Source organism: Acanthisitta chloris, unplaced genomic scaffold (genome assembly GCF_000695815.1).
Source record: "Acanthisitta chloris isolate BGI_N310 unplaced genomic scaffold, ASM69581v1 scaffold12853, whole genome shotgun sequence".
In the NCBI taxonomy this organism is placed as follows: Eukaryota; Metazoa; Chordata; class Aves; order Passeriformes; family Acanthisittidae; genus Acanthisitta; species Acanthisitta chloris.
The window spans coordinates 50,122-69,033 of record NW_008666644.1 but is presented as its reverse complement, the minus strand read 5'-3'; the positions used below and the strand labels follow the sequence as shown (position 1 = coordinate 69,033).

Genomic DNA, 18,912 nt, shown 5'->3' with positions numbered 1-18,912 from the left:
CATAGCTGATACAGCTGAAACAGCTGAAATACCAGAAGGAAGAAAGGCTTTAGCAGCAAAACTTCAGAAGAGATCTGAAGATCATCCTTTTGTTACTGTAGAAGTGCTGTGGAGAAAAACTTGTATTATATCTTGAATAAGAAGAAAATGTTTCCTCTGTTTACTATTTTGTTAGTTTGTCTCCCTTTGCCTGGAACTGCAGAACATAATGCTTTCCAAGGGTAAAACGATGTTCTGCTGATTTCTGTTACTCTGTCATTACTGTCTTAATTTAAAATGCATGTTTTTATTTTTCTGAGGGAATGTCCTTGTTTAGCCAGGACAAATAGCCTGTTGTGAGCATTACATAATTGTATTGAGTACCTCTCCAAGGATTCTTCAAGAGGAAAAAAAAGTCACTATTCACTTAGGATAAAATGTGTCTTTAATTGAGAACAGTGTTATGCTACTGTTTTTAGCGTGCTTTCCCAGCGAAGCTCTGGTTCTGGAGTCTGCATATACAGTGCCTGTTTGTGTGGTCTTGTGAACAGTTTGGTGCGTCAGAAACTTTCTGAAGCTTCACTTCAGTTTAGAAAATAGGACAGATGTGTCCAGGGCAAAATGACCTCTTGCAGCAACTTTGTAACCTAAGGCTTTTCTTTGGTGACCAACTAAGTGTGTCAAATGGGAGTTTGTTTATGTCAAAGTGTATTGGAAGCCAAGAGTGGAGCTCAGATTAGTTTGTTGCCCTTAACGAGGGTGGAGTACATTTTTAGTCAGGGTTGATATGTTCTCAGCGTCAGGAAAAGCAGCATTTCAGGCTTTTCCTGCATTGTCAAAGTTGTCTCAGATCTGCCAAACTAGTAGCACTGGATTCTGCAGCTGCCCCACAAATTAAATTTCTGCAAACTTAACTGTGAGTCTTGTGCCTCGAGCAGTTGCAATGTTGGACTTAGTGGTTTCGGTAAGACAGGTTAATAGAATTGCCTTGTGTCTTAAACCATGTGAAGATGCATTAGGGAACTAGATCTGCTTTGTGTCTTTGTAATATATGTGCTTGATTATTAGTCATACTGCAGCACAGTGGTTTTTGTTAATTTTTTTTGTTTTGCTTTTGTTGTGTGGTTTGGATTTGGTGGTTTTTTTGTGTGTGGTTAAAGGTTGCTATCAGGAGACTTGTTAATTTTTGCCTTACCTGATCCTTTTTCTCATTTGTGACATTTTTTTCGATTTGTCTGTAAAACATAAAAGCTTCTGGATTTGGAATAAGAAAACATTGGAAAAGTATCCATGTGTTTTGACATGCTTGGTTAGAGCCATCCTGGAGTCAGGCCTTTGTATTTAAATGCATAAATAAATAAAAACAAAAACTAACTTGAGATGTCAAACTGAACTGTGACTATGTACAGGTCTTCTCATTTCGAATTGTTGATACTCATTAGTCTTATGCCTTTTTTTTTTAACATTTGGAGGTGTTTGTCTTCTTTTGCCAAGTTAAGTCACGGAAAGTGAGGTACTTTGCTTTTTTTTTCAGCAGTAGTAGATACAATGAGGATTGAATTAAAGAATACTCCTGGGATACACAATAGCTATGGTCTCTCTGGGCTACTGCTGCTGTTTTCTAAAATACAGGTGCAGCAGTGAACTAGAAACAGCTGTCTTGAAGTTGCCCGAGCAGTCTTCTGTCTGATTAATACCTTGCAGCTTCAGAAGTCTTGTATTTGGGCTAATGTTTTTCAGACATGGTCTTTGCTTGAAAAAGAGACATGCTGAGGTTTAAGTTGTTTGTTTTGTTTTGGTTTTTTTTTTGGGGGGGGTTAGTGTGGGTTTTTTAAGATATCTTTCAGTAAGCTGCGGCTACTTGGAGACAGCCATTTCTGTGTTTGAGAGCAGGAGAATTTAAAACCAATTATTTTCATTCTTCTTGTACTGTGATAATCATTTAAGAAGCTAAATGTTATCTCAGCTGTACTAAAGACTGTATTAATGTGAAATAAAAATTAACCTTTACTAGAAAAATATCTAGGTCCAAATATATGACTGTAGGATGGAAGGCACAAAAAAAATAATGAAACAGTTGTTTGGTATGATTGATAATACCTTGAGTTACCAGCTGGCTAGCCATGAGCTAAATTTTTTTAAGCATCATGGCAAAGGCAAGTATCAGCTCTAAAACTGTTTTTATAAAAACTCTTTGACAGAAAAAGTCTCAAATAGCTTTTGATGTGTACTCATTTGGACTCTTAAGTAGAGTTGTAGTGAAATGTATTTTGTGAAGGAGAATTCTGACTACCATTGTGTAACTGCACATACAGATGCTATAAAGTGGGTCTTCTCCTGACAGAGCAGTTTGAACTCTTCCTAGGGAATTAGTTCCAGTTTACATTTGCTTTTGCAGCCTTAAGTTTGCTAGTGTGTTTGTACTGGTAATGAGGTGCTCCCAGTGCTGATGGAACCCAGGAATTGCTGTGCCCTGGTACCATGTCATGCTGTATGTCCATGGCAGCACCATTTTCCCGCAGAAGAAACTCAGGAGTGGCAGTTGGGGAATAATCTGCTGCCTTCAAGCTTTTTGCTTGCCAAAGGAACTGATTCTCCAAATTGCAGTTGTTTGGAAGGTTTGTTTCCTTCAGTGTTTGTCTTCGTTGCTGTAGTTGGGTGATGGTGTTCAGTCTGTGATTTTTTTGCTGTGGGGTTTGGGCACTTTACAGTTCTGAGCTCTGGGTTTTCCTACTGTATTTGGGACTGAGTTTTCACTTTGTAATTTCTCTGTTTCTTTAGAGATGTTTTTGTGGTGTCTTTGAATCTATGCAAGCCAAAAAGCAGCTTGACATAGAAGTGCAGTGCTTGGCAAATAAACCTCATAAACCCTTGTTAGAGATAAAATACTAATCTTTGTATTAAAACAGCTGGGCCTTCTTCATTCTCAAATGTAGACTAGCCATAGACTTATGTGAGCTTGAACAAGGGCCTTATGTCTGCTTTTTCACTTGAGTAAATTAGTATAAGTCAAACTTTTTTTTTTGGTACCAGCTTGTGAATGACTTAGATGATACAGGATTTCATCATTGTGCGTTGAAGTGTGATTAAATGCCTTTGTAAGTTAGCCTCAGCCAGAATTATTGCATTATTGGCATTTTTGCTTAGTGTGCTTGCTAGAGGCACCAGAAGCTTTAAATCTTATTTTCTGAGGGTTCTTTAAAAGTGAGAGTCTCTATCTTAATTTCTAAAATACATGCGGTAATTTAATGTACTATGAAACAGACATAAAGGTATCTTTCTAAGGAAATGGTAGGGGAAAAACAAAGTGACATCCTGAAGCACTGATGCTTATTTGCTTGAGTATAGCCAACTAGAATTCTTTTCTTCTGAATGAAGAGTAGTCTCTTTACTGCAAAGAATCAGTTGTGAATGTAGTTTGCAAAACAAACTGATTCTAAAAACAATTATTAGACTAATTGGTCATTAAGTTTTGAAGCTGTGTAATCAGGCTTAAAATGTGGATGGCCTCACAACCTTAATTACTTAATAGTGTGCTTAAATGGTTTTACTAAGGTAGGTTCAATTACTGCTGCTGGTGTAGTGAGAGATGCCAACAATATCTGTTGAATAGCACATACTGCAGCATTTCATCTAACAGAATCTTCACATGTAAGCAGTATTAATGGGAATGCTAATATTTGCCTTTCCCAGCTATCTGTGTCTCCAGCCCTGTTTTCTTCCCTCATGCATCTTTGGGTTTCAGGATCTTCCATACCCTCCCTCCCACCTCCTGCTATGCCAAGAATTTTGTTCTGTGCTTGATGTAATCCTCTTTTGTCTCTCATGCATCTGATGGGTGACTAATGGTGACTTTACCCTCTCGCATTAGTCTGTGTTTCACTCCTTGCTCTACCAGTCAGTAATGAGGTCCATTGCTGGTTAGTAAGAGAAAAGAATCTGACTACTGAAGCAGCACATGCATCACACGTATCAGCCTTTTCTGCTGGACTCCTATGCTGAAAGGGATGGGCTCTGGTTACAGTGTATTTTCACTTGTCTAGATTTTCTTATGTCTTCAGAAAAGGTAGGAAAGTTGGAGGGAAAGATGAAACAGGAAATGAGAAGAATCAAAGGGAAAATATGGGTGTCAGTAGAAGGGAAAAATGAGGGAAAGGGGAAGTTCTGTTTGGGAAAGGACAATATAAATAGTTTGAATTGTCAAACTGTAGAATTTATTTAAATTTTGTCTTTGGTCATGCAAGTGATGATGAATTTGAGAACAGGCATGTATACATATCCAGTGCTCGGTGATTCTTGTGGGTCCCTTCCGACTCGGGATATTCTAGGATTCTATGAATTTATTTTTTTCACAGAAGGGAAGTGTTAATGCAAAGTTATGCACTTGTACCTTTCCTTCTTGCTCACATCCCTTAATAAGAACAAGCAGTAATATTACTAATATTTAGGTGTACTTAAAACTAGATTTATTCACAATGCTTTATTCTGCAACAACGTATAGTATTTAGAATAAAGTCTGCAAATGTTAATGTTGCTTTAACTGACAACATAATCAGTACTTGTCCTTCATATATGGTTTTACAACACAAAAACCTTACACCCCCTCACAAACATAGTGGAAATTGACTGCTGCTTGTATTCCAAAATGGTCATATTGGGATAGTGAAAGCTTTACAGGCTTTATTCTAAATACTGTACATTGTCAAAAAATAAAGCATTGTGAAATAAATCTAGTTGTGAGGTAGCTCTGGAATAATTACTTCATGTACAAATAACTGTTCTGGAGCAATTAGTTGGTATTATACTGTGCAGCTCTGCAATAATCCCTTTTTAATTTCCAGCGTACAGCAAACTGTGGTGCTTTACTTCCTCATAGCTGAAGGGGAATAAAGAGTGAGCTGAAGCCCCAGTAGGGATGAAACACATATGAAAGCTGAGTGTATGTGCTAGGAGAAGCTAAGTGAGCATGTTGGCACTTCATTTACATGAGAGATGGTGTCAAATTCTAAGGGAAATTTAAGTGTTTTTGTCATGGATGAAGAAGAAACAGTTAATTACTCCCACGATGTTAGAGTCAGTTTAGAACGTTGATTTAAATGGTGATTTGTGAAATAGCTAAAACTAAAAGTTTGTGTGTGCAGATCAAAGTCTGCTCACCTCCTGGAGATGTTGATTGGAACGTATTCCTGGTTTCATATATCTGGAAATCAAGAGAGGTAGAACTGTGTCATTTTATTTTGGCAATTTCTTTTCAGTATTATTTCACAAACAGAAGAATTGGAGGTCTGTTTTCACTGTCTTCAGTCACACTTTTAATTTTGCTTGATTTCTAAAACTCAATTCAGTGTAATGTTGTATCTATAGAATACATAAGACCTGATAGAATGAAATTAAATGCTAATGAAATTAAATGCTAATGAGTAAGAAAAACAAGCATGATTTTACTTCTGAGATGTAATTTTTTTAATACTAATATTTATTTTCAGTGTTTTTATTTTGACAAATTGCAGCCTTTTTTTTTCCCTAGTGGATTGCTACTTTAAGGCATAGACTTGTAACTTCAGGAGATAGTTCAAAAAGAGCAGCATTTAAAAATACTTCCTCTGCCAAACAGAAAAATACTGTTCCAGGCAAATGCTGTGGAGAACCTAATTGTACACAGTGATTTTTCCAGAGTGCCTAAAATAGAAACTTGTCATGAAGCAAAATTCTCTACCCGGATTTTGTTTATATTGTGTGAAAGCCTGATCCCAACTGTATTGTACAGTGCAGAAAGCCATTATTCCCCAGCTGGATGTGCTTATGCTTTCAGAAGCTTCATGTAACTGCCATGCTCCATTCGCTGTGTTGATACCTGTGCTAGTTTGGGCTGGGGTAGAGTTAATTTTCTTCACAGTAGCTAGTATGGGGCCATGTTTTTGTGCTGGTAACAGTGTTTAGGCTGCCTTGAATTTAGGAGTAAGGAAAATAACATCCCAGGGTAATACTTCTGTCCTCACTGTGAGTGCAAGAGGAATTCATCACCTTTTCCCATGGAAAGGTGGGTGTTCAGCCACACCCAGGAGAACAGGGCTCTGTCATGCCTAAGAGTGACTCGGGAAGATAAACACCACCACTCTGAACATCCCCCCTGCCTCCTCCTTCCCCCAGCTCTCTGTGCTGAGCATGACACCATATGGTGTGGCATGTCCCTTTGGTCAGTTGGGATCAGCTGTCCTGTCTGTGTCCCTTCCCAGCTTCTTGTGCATCCCTAGCCTGATTGCTGCTGGGGTGCTGTGAGAGACAGAAGGGACCTTGGCTCTGTGTAAGCTCTGCTCAGCAATAACTAAAACATCCCTGAGTTATCAACGCTGTTTCCAGCACAAATCCAAAACATGGCCCCATATCAGCTACTATGAAGAAAATTAGCTCTATCTCAGCCAAAACCAGCACAATGACCAAACCATAACTTTGATTATAAACAACAGAGAAGTCTGAACTGAAATTGCTGACACTGCCATGTATTGAAGCCTTCTGGAATCTGTACTTGGAGCTGCCACCTGTCAAAGCTAAAGACCAAGCTGAGGAATAGATAGAGGGTTTGAGAAAGTGCTCTATCTTTAGTAGTATTTTTTGGCATTGTTGCTTGGGTCTTTAGGAAACATAATGCAAAAAAAAAAAAAAAAAGGCTCTACTGTAACCCCATCAGACTGCAAGATTAGGCTCTATTCAGTACACACTGGAACATATGCTTCAGCATTTGGAAGAATTGAGCTCTTATCTAAATTGGTAAGCTTAAGGTTCAGGTTCTTGCATAGCAGCAGTAATTCCCCAGAACAGCACAAATGCCTTTTGATAGCGCATTACGGTGTTGCGTTACACAGCCGGTTACGTGCACAGTGCTCGTTTGTTTGTTGGCTTGAATTGACCTTGCAAAGGTTGCAGAGCCGGGTACTTAAAAGTTAGGGAATGTAAGAACTAAGGTGACTTTACAGTTCTAATTCATTCCTGGGCATGAATTTTTCAAATCTCTAATTGCATCATCTCATCTGCCTGTGTTCCTCACAAAGGCAGAGCTTCCTTAGCAGCTCAGGAAGAAAGGGGTTCACTTTACATCTGCAGAGCTTCAGTATTGTCAGGCAGTTGACGTAAGTGCTGTATTATAGATGAACCTTGTTCTGAAGGAAAAAGGATCTTATGTTTTTGGTGCATATTGCTCTCTTACTGAAGTACTTCATAAAGAAATTTATTAATTCAATTTCACAGCAAATCTAGTCAATTTGGGTAGAGGGAGCAGTGCCATTACTTTGTCAGTGGGTAAGCAAACTGTAGAGGCATTGAAGCAGGCTGCCCATTTTGAGTGCGTGGTGTCCAGAGCTTTATACATAGTTTTTGTTATGCTTAATACAGAGCTCTTGTTGGCTTTGATTGCAGCGGTCAAGTTTCTTCAGCAGTGAAGACAGTCAGATGAGTAGTGTGCAGATATTCTGTGAAGAGCCTGGCTTGAGTGCTTAGCACAGCTTCATGCTAAGCTAGGGAACAAATCAGGTTTCTCGGCATTTTGCTTCTTTCACTCTGTCCCAGCACCCTCTCTTACCTTCACTTGCTTGGTTCCATCATCAGACAGTTCTGCTACTTAAGAGAAGTGTGTGATTGCACAGGGAGACAAATCTAAGTGCCAGTTCTTACTTTGTATTGATGCTGCTGTGGTGGGGCAAAAGCTTCATCAGCCAGGTCAGTTCTTTGTTATGGTTTGTTGTCTGGCTGCATGAGCAGTTGTATTGGCATAATGGAAGCTTCAGGTCTTGGGTCTGGGAGGGTGGGAACTGCCCAAAGCAATTTAAGAAACATATTAAGAGACACTGCTGCCAAACATGCAGCCTCAGCCAAATTAATTTTGCTCACTCTCCCTCCCCTTTATCACCCCTCAAGTCATCTTCTGTCTGCTGTAAGAAACAAGGCAGGAGTCTTAAGAAGTGAGAATGAGATCCTAGTGATAAGGGTTGTGACATAAGCCTCTCATACCCTTAGATCATGTCCTCAGCATGTCCTCCAGCCCTGGCTTTGGGCCCTCATTCCCATTTCTTTTCCAACAAGTTCCAGTCTCGCTTCCCTTTAGTTGCTAGTATTATTTCCTTGTCACTCATCTCTTGGCCCTCCATCCCTCCCTGCCCAGCGTGGTGGTTCCTAGTTCTGTTTTGTTTGCCATCTGCAGCCTTTTCAAACTAGTTGCTCTTGAGAGAGGACCTGTGTAGTGTCTGCAATGATGATGGCTCTCTCTGTCTCAAAATGTGCTCAGCAAGGAAAGACACTTCAATCTGTAGTTGCTGGGCTTTCTGTCAGCTGCTGCACAGTTGCAAATGGTGCTTGCAGGGCCTCTTTAGCTCAGCCACCTTTGGGCAGGTTGTCACACAGGTAGAAAAGAACATGTTGACATGTAAAAGTTAACATGTAAAAGGACTTCTTTCTCTGGCATGTTTCAGGACCCTCTTGCAGAACTGTAGAAGCTGGGCCTTGTCAGATAAAAGGACCAGAATTAAGAGTAGGAAGAAAATAGGTGTTTTTGCCATCTTGACTCTTGAAAATGGCTTGATCTACTTTGGTTGATACCCCCTTGCACCCTACCCTCCAATCATGAGAAAACTTATCCTAATGAAGAATTGCAGCTTATCCCACTTGTGTTCTAAGGACTGCCTTGGCAAATTTTTGTAAGGAAGCAAAAGATGAGTTACTATGATAAGAGTATTTTCTTTCTTTGCATTAATATGATATGTAGAACTCAGCTTTCAGAATTAATGATCTCATTAAGTAATGGTTTGTCCTATTTACAGGTGCTTGTTTTGGTCAACTGTTATCTTTAAATATTGTAAATCAAATTGCTGTAACTTGAGAGTAATTAGTGGGTTTTGTTATGTGGTTTTTGTAGGTAATCAGTTCTCTAATGGTAGCTGCAGATGTCTGCAAATTCTGAAGGGGCAGAACTTCTTAGTTCTGAGTTACATTTTTTAACCCCTGTGGACAAGTGGGCTATCAGGCATGTAATAATGTCCTGCTTCTTAAACTGAATCTGTTTTTTGTTAATAGTTGCAGTTTAATCCATGCTGGTATTTCTTTTCTCATCCCCCAAATACATGTGCATGTTCTATGTGGATTAGGATTCATTCAAGCAGTGCACCATTTCCTAAATTTAAAAACTGAATGAAATATCTTTTAAATAGTCACCAACTTTGATGAAAAACATATCTGAAAGGTTTAACAGAAGCAGCTGGAAAGATGCAGGGCCTTTTCCATCCAACAAAGGTATCAGTAGTCTTAGAAAGCAAAGGATGAAAACCAACATGTGCAGTTATGCCTGGTTGTCCTGCTCAGTAGGATCTTTTCTGCCTGAGAGGCTGTGGCTATAGTCTCCTTTGGTTCATTTCCTCTCTTAATGGTACCAATTTTGGCTTGACTTTCTGCTTAGCAGTTTTCTGTGAAGTGCGTGACACTTGTAGGGAGTTCAGATTCTGATATTCATAATGTTTGGTGCCTTGCTCTCTTAACACCTTTTCTTGATTTTCTTACTGAGAACAGGGGACTTAACTCTTTAGTAGTTTGGAAATACAGAGTGTAGTTGTACCTAGTTTTGCAAAAGGATGGTGATTGTCAAAATGAAGCTTGATGAAAACGCATTCAATGGCATGAACCCTTGAGAAAAGAACAGAACTGTAAAATCTTCCTCTGGCAACATCTAGGAGAATGCTTGTAACCATTTTTTGTGGCTGTTTTGGTTTTATTTTGATCCTGACAGAGCCAACAGTGCGGGCAGAACTGATGGAACAGGTGCCTCATATTGCTATGTTCTGTCAAGAAAACAGACCTTCAATCCCTTATGCTTTTTCCAAATACTTACTGCCTATTGTGGTACGATACCTCGCAGACCAGAATAACCAGGTAAGTGGTTTCTGTGAGTAGTTTACTAACTAGTTGAATAGCTGGTGTGGTGCTAAACTATTTAAATTTAGCAAAAAGATTTTGAATGGACATGTAATACTTGGCACTATGAACTTATTTAAAGAAAATGTTAAAGAAAACTATTTTGGAGAAATTTTTTTTCCCTCTAATGTGATCTGTTCTGATCTGGGGCCTTTTCACTGGTATTGGACAAAATGAAACAGTTATTTTGACAATCTTACATGATTTACATGATTCTGGTAAAAAAGGAGCAGTAGTCATGAAAAACCAAGTCCTTGGTATAATTCTGTTTTTTAACATGATTATGTACCTTCATTACCGGTTATTTGTATATCAATCCAGCAGAGGTTTTGGATTGAACTCATTTAGTGTGTTTCTCTGCATGTATGACTTAGCTTGCCCAAAGTTTTCTTGAGGCTTCTCCAGTCATTCAGTCTAGACTAATGCTAGTTGATATGTTATTTCCAATATTTGAGGCCTCTTGAGTTTGTTGCTTATTTTTCTTGCCCTTTCCAAATTTTACATAGTCAAAAGTAGTGACCCAAACCTATTTTCTTAATAGTTGTTTTGCTAATTCAGGTATAATACAAGAACCATACTCTTGCTAGCAGATCCAGTGATTCGTTTTGTTGTCTTAACTTCTGTTGATACAGATACCTCTGTTCATTTGGCTGCTGTGCTCTGAAACAAAGAGCTAGAAAGTGCTTCCAAAACTGCTGCATTGCAGTATATGTAGTCTCTTCCTGTATATAATGTCTTCTCTTCTGATGAAATTACACTTTTGAGAGGTTAGCCAGCTATGAAGTCAATTATTAATGGGTATCTTATTTTTGTACAATTTTTTTTTAAATGGGACTAAGCCAAATTGTCTCAGAATTTAAAATACATTAGAAATAAATGCAGTTACTCCTTGCCAACCAAACTCATTAATCTCAGAAAAACAGGATTTATTTAGTAATACTCCCATTTGTTAGAATTTTGTTACTCCTAATTAATTGTGGTGCATTTCTTTGTGTTGCATGGGCTTTGCTATGCCTATGTTTTTGATGTTGCTGTCTTGTTTTCAGAAATATGGAGGTGGATGTGTAGAACAGCCTTGCCTTAGTTTACAATATGCAGGTGTTCCTGGGCTCCAGCATAGTTTGTTTCAAACATGAAGTGTTTGCAAAAGTGCTTGTGGGGCACTTGTCCTCTCGCTGTGTGCAGTTAGTATGGGGGTGTGTGTTGGTATATAGGTACAGCTTCCAAAATACAGGACACACATTTAAACAGAATCGCAGAGTATTTGGAGTTGGAAGGGACCCGCGAGGAGATCATCTTACAGCCCTGCACAGAACATCCCCAAGAATCACACCATGTGCCTGAGAGCATTGTCCATATGCTTCTTGAGCTCTCTCAGGCTTGGTGGAGAGCCTGGGGAGCCTGTTTCAGTGCCCAGTCACCCTCTGGGTAAAGAACCTATTTCTAATATCTAACCTAAAACTCCCTGACACAAGTTCAGGTCATTCTCTTGGGTCCTGTCACTGGTTACCAGAGAGAAGAACAAAAGAACCTCTTTTTAAATTCACTGTTCCAATTCTTGTCTTTTTTTAATGATAGGTAAGAAAAACAAGCCAGGCAGCACTGTTAGTTCTGTTGGAGCAAGAACTCATAGAGAGATACGATGTGGAGACCAAAGTATGTCCTGTTCTGATAGATCTGACAGCTCCAGACAGCAATGATGACGTGAAGACAGAAGCTGTGGCTGTAAGTAACGACAATACCAAACCACACAGTATTAAGTTTGCCTGAATGTTTGAGACTGCAGTGATGGGAGTGTGTTTGCAAGTTGCACATCTGTTATTAAAGAGTAAAGATTATATTGCTCTCCATAAGGAGCCTGCAACTTTTTCCATGCTGTGTTATACATCAGTCACATTCAGATTTAAATTCAATAGTTTATATATATATATACTGTAAAGAAAATCCCAGGAAATTGACAGCACAGAAGATTAATTTTATTGACTGCTCAAGCATCTGCTGTGTTGGTTTTTTAGTTTTGTACAGATTTGTCTGTCTGTTTCCTAGAAGTTTAAATTTCCTGTACAGACAATTTCCATCAGAGAGAAAGCTTTAATGCCTCAATTCTGTTGTATGTCTGTTCTCTTTATTGATTTTGTTTTACTGGACAAAATAATAAGGATCTGAGTCAATTAACTCATGGTTGGTTGGGGTTTTTCTTTTTTTTGCAGTAGATATAACCTTAGTAATGAAAATTTATGTTTGCTAAATAGTAAGCAAATTAGTTAATTTATAGAGGAGAAATGGCAGAAGATGTATGCCCTTATGTTTCCCTTGAATTTTTGTAATTTATATTGGTGCTTTTTGCTGGGTGAATTTTTTCTTTTCTTTTTGCTTGAGAGAGACCTCATTTAATATTTTACGTTCCTAATGTGGCTGAATTCATAAGCAAGAACCAAGCTGGGCACTGTTGGATCTGGCACCAAATTTGTAGTCCTCATTGAAGAAGCTTACACATACATAAGGGAATAAAGTATAAGCAGAGTTTTTAACCTGTCATCATGGTTTGGAAGATAGTGAAATTTGACAAAAATGTCTGTAGCTCATCATCTCTTAGAGGTTAGAAAAGGGATAATTTGTTGTTAAAGGAATAATAATTTAAATAGTTCTACTTATGTGATTAGAAAAGTTTAACATGATACTCCTTTTCTTTTTTGAAAGTTTTAGTATGACTCAGAGGGAAAAATTCTCACTTGCTTTGATATGATAAGGTTTTCCAGGAGTTTTATGTCAGGGAGTTGTATATGTGCAATATGGAGTGTTCTAATTAATTTCATATGAAAGTTAGAAGTTGCTTAGGCATATTAATTGTCAGTAATTTTCTGTTAATTGTAAATATGTATATTTGTTAAGTATTGGAATAGCGAAAGAACCTTGTGCTTGGCGTATTTTAATTTTCCTAGGTCTGTTTGGTAAGATATGAGAGTAATTTCTGGAAGTCCAGTTGTCTCCATTAGGAATTTGATGTAGTTTGGTGAAAGACCAGTTTCTTCTACATCTGTATTATGTCATGACAAGGTGGGAGGAATCCAGGTTTTTGAGAAGTGGCCAAACCTTTTCAATTCAAAACACGGATTTTTGTTTTCAATATTTTTCACAGTTTTCAATCAAATTATGTGCATCAGAATGAAAAGTAAATGTAAAAAGCCTCTGCTTAACTGACAGAGAATTGTGTGTTGTGGAAGCATCCCTGATTAGTGTCTGTCTTGTCATTAGATCATGTGCAAAATGGCCTCCATGGTGGGAAAGGACATCACGGAAAGACTTGTTCTTCCTAGATTTTGCGAGATGTGCTGTGACTGCAGGATGTTTCATGTTCGTAAGGTATGAATTATGAGCATCTGGGCTAGATTAGCTGTGGAAGGAGTGTCATGAGCTTGGAACTTGCATGTGGATAAATGACTTTCCTGCTAGATCTCATTTTGACATGTATAAGTGAAAGCTGTGAGGTTTCTATGTAGATCACATTTCCACAGATTTTTATATTTCACACTGAGTGTTTTCCCTGCAGTCCATACCTTTATTGTTAGAAACAAAGAAACAATCTACTTGTCCTTATAACTGTGTAGGTAACCTTGAAAATATGATACAGCATCAGCCACCTGAGCTCATATCTCTGTATGTAGATGGAATTAAAGATGCTCATTAAGATGAAGTAAACCAGTACTCCATCATGGCATTTGGGTGCTGAGGCTGTGTTTTGGTCTCACCCTGCCAATTCATAGCTTATTTCCCTTGATAACAGCTTGTCTTTAATTTGACAGCACTCTGAACATGTCTTATTCTCCTTCCTATTCATTTAAGTTCTGGGCTGGTTCTTTCGTGATGAAAAAGGCTGATCAATCTTGAAATGAAGAAAAGAAACACCTTTTTTTTTTTAATAACTATGGGAAGTGATGGGATGGGAAAGCAAATGATAATGAGTCTGGACCAAAACACATTTTTATTTGTTTCTGCTTTGATTTTGCTGTACTAAAATTATGGTCTTACTGGTTATTTCTTGCATTCTGTCTGCAAGGTATGTGCAGCCAATTTTGGAGACATCTGCAGTGTGGTAGGGCAGCAAGCCACTGAAGAAATGCTGGTAAGCCATTTCTTAAAGGGTTTTTCTTTCTAATACAACTCAGTAGTGGAACCAGACAAGGTAGAGAAGGGCAGCCAAAATGATTAGGCAGCTACTACATTCCCTTAGTTGGGAGAGACTAAAAAAGCTGTGGGTCATCAGTTTTGCTGATGTGAGGTTATAATTGACATGCACAAAATCTTGAAGACAGTTACTACGAATTAGAACTCTTACTTGCCAAGTCACTCATCTAAAGCTAAGAGGTACTCAGTTCTAGAACTGAGAGATAGGTTTAAATGAGACTGAAGAAAATCCCTCAAGCTGTGGAGGCAAAGTATTTGCAAGTTCAAAAAAACATTAGGCCAGAATTAGGCAGGAATGTGTCTTCTAATATCCATAAATGCAAAGAGAGATTGCAGGTACAGGGGGAGCATGGCTGGGGGTATAAACTGCTAGAAGAAGTGAGGCTTATATGGTCTCTTTAAACAACATTGCTTAATGCTGCTGTTGATTGATTTAATCTTCTAAAGTCCATTTTCCTGCCTCAAATAATGCCTCACTGCCTTCCTGGAGAGGAATGGAAGGGAAAGAAAGGCAAATGAAATAAATGAATTGGGGCAATAACAAAAGAAGGGAAGCAAGAGACAAATTTGAAATGGAAAAGCAGGGAACTGGATGGAGTTGTGAGCAGAGTATCCCTAACAGTGCCCCACTTTCCCGGGCAGGTCCAGGGAAATGGTGGATATTGCTAGGCTTGGAGACATGACGGGGCTAGGGAGCTGAAATCAGCTTGTCAGTCTCTGGGATCTTTCTTCAAGCTTTCTTCTCTTGGGGATGTGGAGAGTGAGCTTGTTGAGGGCCAGAAGAGGTTGATGAGTCCATGCCTTGAATTAGCAAGGGACTTACATGGAGAGAGCGTAAATGCAGGTATAATTTCAACAAGAGGCTCTGCAGCCTTTTGCAGTTGTGATCCTCAGGGCATTTTTTTATGTTCTTACAGCATTTGCTGCATTTTTCTGTAGGTACGGTGTGATTGAGGCTGTTTGATAATGAAGTTTAGAGTTGTGTGGATTTGCATCCCATATGCTTCTTGATTGGGATGTAAATTGATTTCTCACACAAATGCCCTTTTAGTGATTAGTATAATGAATTTGGATTAAAACTTTGTAGAGAGTGCAACTAGCCTATGAAATAATAAGGGTTGTTTCATTTAGAAGCAATAATGTGTGGCTGGACAGCTGGGGCTCTCTTTCCATAAGAGAAAATGCCATTTTCTGCTCTCTTAGGATTATAAAAAAAAGAGGGGGGGGCAAGGTAAAAATCTAAATTATAAAACTTCCTTTTCTAACTTAAAAGCTTTTTTTTAATTAGACACAAAGTCCAGAAAATTTTACTGCAGAAAGTAGGAACAACTGAACATCAGTAATTGCAAACAACGCTGTAGCAAGAGTCATAGATGACCTGCATGTCTTTGCCTCACCTGCACTCTGTCCACCCTTACCATTACTGTTTCCAAAAAGCCCAAGTACCTGTGCAACTTCAAAATGTTTCAGTTTTATTATTAAAACCACTGCTCTGTTCAAACATGTATTTTCTTGCACCAAAAGCAGCATTTCTCTCATTCCCCTGTTCCCCTATGTAGGTCAGGTCCTTGAGGGTGAATGGTGACAGAGATTGGTAAAGCTGACAATGAGAGTTTAGGTGGAAAAGAAGGGGTTTCTTTCTGAACTTGCTAGTCCTTTGCATTTCAGTAAGAATCTTAAAAAAGTCTGGAGTGGTCTCTGATAGGTAAAATCTTAATCACAGAATCATAAAATTTTAACTGTTGAAAGGGACTTTAAAGATCATCTAGTCCCAGCCCCTCTGCCATGGGCAGGGACACCTCCCACCAGACCAGGTTGCTCAGGGCCTTATCCAGCCTGGCCTTGAACACTGTTGGGGCATCTACAACTTCCCTCGGCAACCTGTTCCAGTGTGTCACCACTCTCACAGTGAAGTATTTCTTCTAATAACGCATCAGTGTTATTTTTTTGTTGTCACTGCTCTAAAAGAATGAAGTAGACATGAGGTTTTGTCTTGTGTTAGGTTTGCTGGGCTTGGGGGTATTTTTGGAGTTGTTTTTTTTGGTGGGGGTTTTTGGGTATAAATCAGGTTAAAGAGTTAGCAGTTTCTTGCTGTTCTTCAGACAGGTGAATTTCCTTGTCTGTATCCATAACTAACATGAAAGCAACTGATTAGAAGGGTGGTGCTACTTGAATGTGTGTTCTTTGTCCTGCAAATGTTAAACTAACATATCTGAATATGAGGGTGGAGAACCAGGTGAGGGAAATGAATGTGAAAAAAGAACTTGCTTTGAAGCAAGTGCTGCCTATTAAGACTTGCAAACTTACTCACTGTGTTCCTAACAGCTGCCGAGGTTTTTCCAGCTCTGCTCTGATAATGTGTGGGGAGTTAGGAAAGCCTGTGCTGAATGCTTCATGGCAGTTTCTTGTGCAACATCACAGGAAGTCCGGAGGACAAAATTGTCAACCCTTTTTATTAATTTGATTAGTGATCCTTCACGATGGGTAAGAATTGCTTTTTATTTCTTGAATAGCTATCATGCTTAAAGGATTTTACTGCAGTATTCCTTGTAGAACTTCTTATAGGTGTGGAGAACCTAACTTGTTTCACGCACCTCGAGCAAAATTCTTCTTAGACTGCTTAGTTTGTAAATGGGTATAGACAGTCCCTCACATTTTCACTGCAGCTTGTAAGAAAAACTGTGTCAGTGGGATAGCTTTTTTTAGCTACAGAACTGCCTGTGACTTAACATTGCTGAGAATCATTAACAAAACTGGAGAATTAATGCAGTTTATTTGTTTTTCCTCAAGTTCCCTTTCACCATGTCCTTTCTGAGGGGAGTGGGGTGGTGGTTTGTTGTTGCTTTGAGGGTTGTTTGGTTTTGGTTTGGGTGGTGGCTTTTTAATTTATTATTATTTTACTTTTTTTTTGTTTCTTGTAGTTGTTCTTTTTGTTTGTTTGGGTCGGGTGATTTATTTTTGTGTTTGGTGGGGGTTTTTTGGTCTACTCTTCAAACCTTAAGTTTGCTGTTGAGCAGACTGCTTCTGAGAGCCAAAGGTCATCTGCACAGGGGCATGAGCTCTTAGGTCTTGGAAAGTCATGCAAGTTGTAGCCCAGCAGAGTTAATCAAATAACAAAAATTGAGATAGAGAATTGTTGAGAAAGGGAGAATAAATAGTAAGAGAATGGAGGAGCAAATGCATGACACAGCCGAATAGGAGGCGGAAAGAAATGTAGTGCTTATAAGTCAAACTTCTGGAAGTGGAACGTCTGTTCACTGTACATGATTTTTTTTCCTTTCAAGTTGTTAAAATTCTCAGCTGAGCTTTCAAATTCACCTGCTTCTACTATCTAAACAGGTTCTGATTTCTTTGATTGTGGGAAATAGGCCTGTCAACTTGGTTCCCTGTGATGTAACTGGTTTTACCCTGCTTTTTCCTTTTTCTTAAATTTTTTTTAACTTGGCACTTTATATATACAGCTGGCTGACTCTTTCCAGACAAGAGTCTCTGCTCTTAGTTTGCTTAGGAGGCTTATGACCCTTCCAGTTCACAGTAGCAGGCATTTTATGTTTTATAGGACAGCAAGATTTATACATATAATTTTTTTCACCTTGGACCCTTTCCACTAGGTCCGCCAAGCAGCTTTTCAGTCTCTGGGGCCTTTCATATCAACTTTTGCTAATCCATCTAGCAGTGGCCAGTACTTTAAAGAAGAAGATGATAAAAACCCAGAAGATGGTGGTTCTGCACAGGAAAACAGGTAAATCTGCTAAATCTATAAATTATGTTTTCCTCCTTGGTTTTCTTCTGTATGAACTGCAGGTTAAGAAAATTAACTTTCCTGGATAAATTGAGTATCTTGGTAAATGGAAAGGTCTGGAACTTCTCATCTTAATAGACCAGAATTTTCAGTTATTTACTGAAAATACATGACTATTCAGTAAGTTGGGAGCAATGTATATCATCTACCCTAGATTTCAGGAGGGCTTTTGGCATGGTCTTCCATAAGATCCCCATAGAGAATCTGCTGATGTTTGGACAGGATGAGCAGACAGTGAGGTGGACTGACAGCTGCCTGAATGGCTGGTCCCACAGGGCACTGATCAGTACACCTAGCTGAAGGCCAACAACCATCATGTACCTCGGGGTCAATGTTGGGTCCAGTCCTGTTCGACATCTTCTTTAATGGTCTGGATAGTGGAGCAGGGTGAACCCTCAGCAGGTTTGCTGATGACACAAAACTGGGAGGAGTAGCTGACTCACCCACAGGGTCATGCTGCCATCCAGAGGGAGACACTGGAGAGAGTCCAATGAAGGGCCACAGCAATGATGGACTGGAGCGGCTTTCCTGTGAGGAAAGGCTGAGAGATCTGGGACTGTTCAGCCTGGAGAAGAGAGGGCTCAAGGGGGTCTTACCAACATCCATAAATAGCTGAAGGGAAGGTAGAAAGAGGACAGAGCCAGGCTCTTTTCAGTGGTGACCAGTGACAGGATCAGAGGGTGGCTGCAACCTGAAACGTGGGAGGTTCCCTTGAACATCAGGAAAGACTTTTTTAACTGTGAGGACGACCAGGCACTGGCACAGGTTGTCCATGGGGTCTGTGGGGTATCTATCCTCTGAAATATTCAAAAGCTGTTTGGACACATGCCGCGATGGAGAGACGGGACGCAGCTTGATGCAAGCAACATGTCCGTTTATTGTTGTTTTACACAGACCCTTATAGTCCCTTTGCTTAGCATATTCCCTGCTGATTGGCTTGTTCAAAACATTAGGTGTGTACCAACTGGTCAACCTAAGGCACAACAACTTGT

The 18,912-nt window shown here is 39.2% G+C and overlaps 1 protein-coding gene across 1 annotated transcript in view; it reads left to right on the top strand.

Moving 5' to 3' along the window:
• Positions 1-827: 827 nt before the first annotated feature.
• PPP4R1 (protein phosphatase 4, regulatory subunit 1) overlaps positions 828-18,912 on the top strand; it is a 37,072-nt gene continuing 18,987 nt past the window's right edge. Inside the window, exons 1-7 of the mRNA XM_009072219.1 lie at positions 828-943; positions 9,749-9,891; positions 11,512-11,658; positions 13,189-13,296; positions 13,991-14,056; positions 16,444-16,602; positions 17,730-17,860. Coding sequence (XP_009070467.1) covers positions 9,772-9,891; positions 11,512-11,658; positions 13,189-13,296; positions 13,991-14,056; positions 16,444-16,602; positions 17,730-17,860 — 731 coding nt within the window. The 5' untranslated portion in view covers positions 828-943; positions 9,749-9,771. The remainder of the gene's footprint in view (positions 944-9,748; positions 9,892-11,511; positions 11,659-13,188; positions 13,297-13,990; positions 14,057-16,443; positions 16,603-17,729; positions 17,861-18,912) is intronic.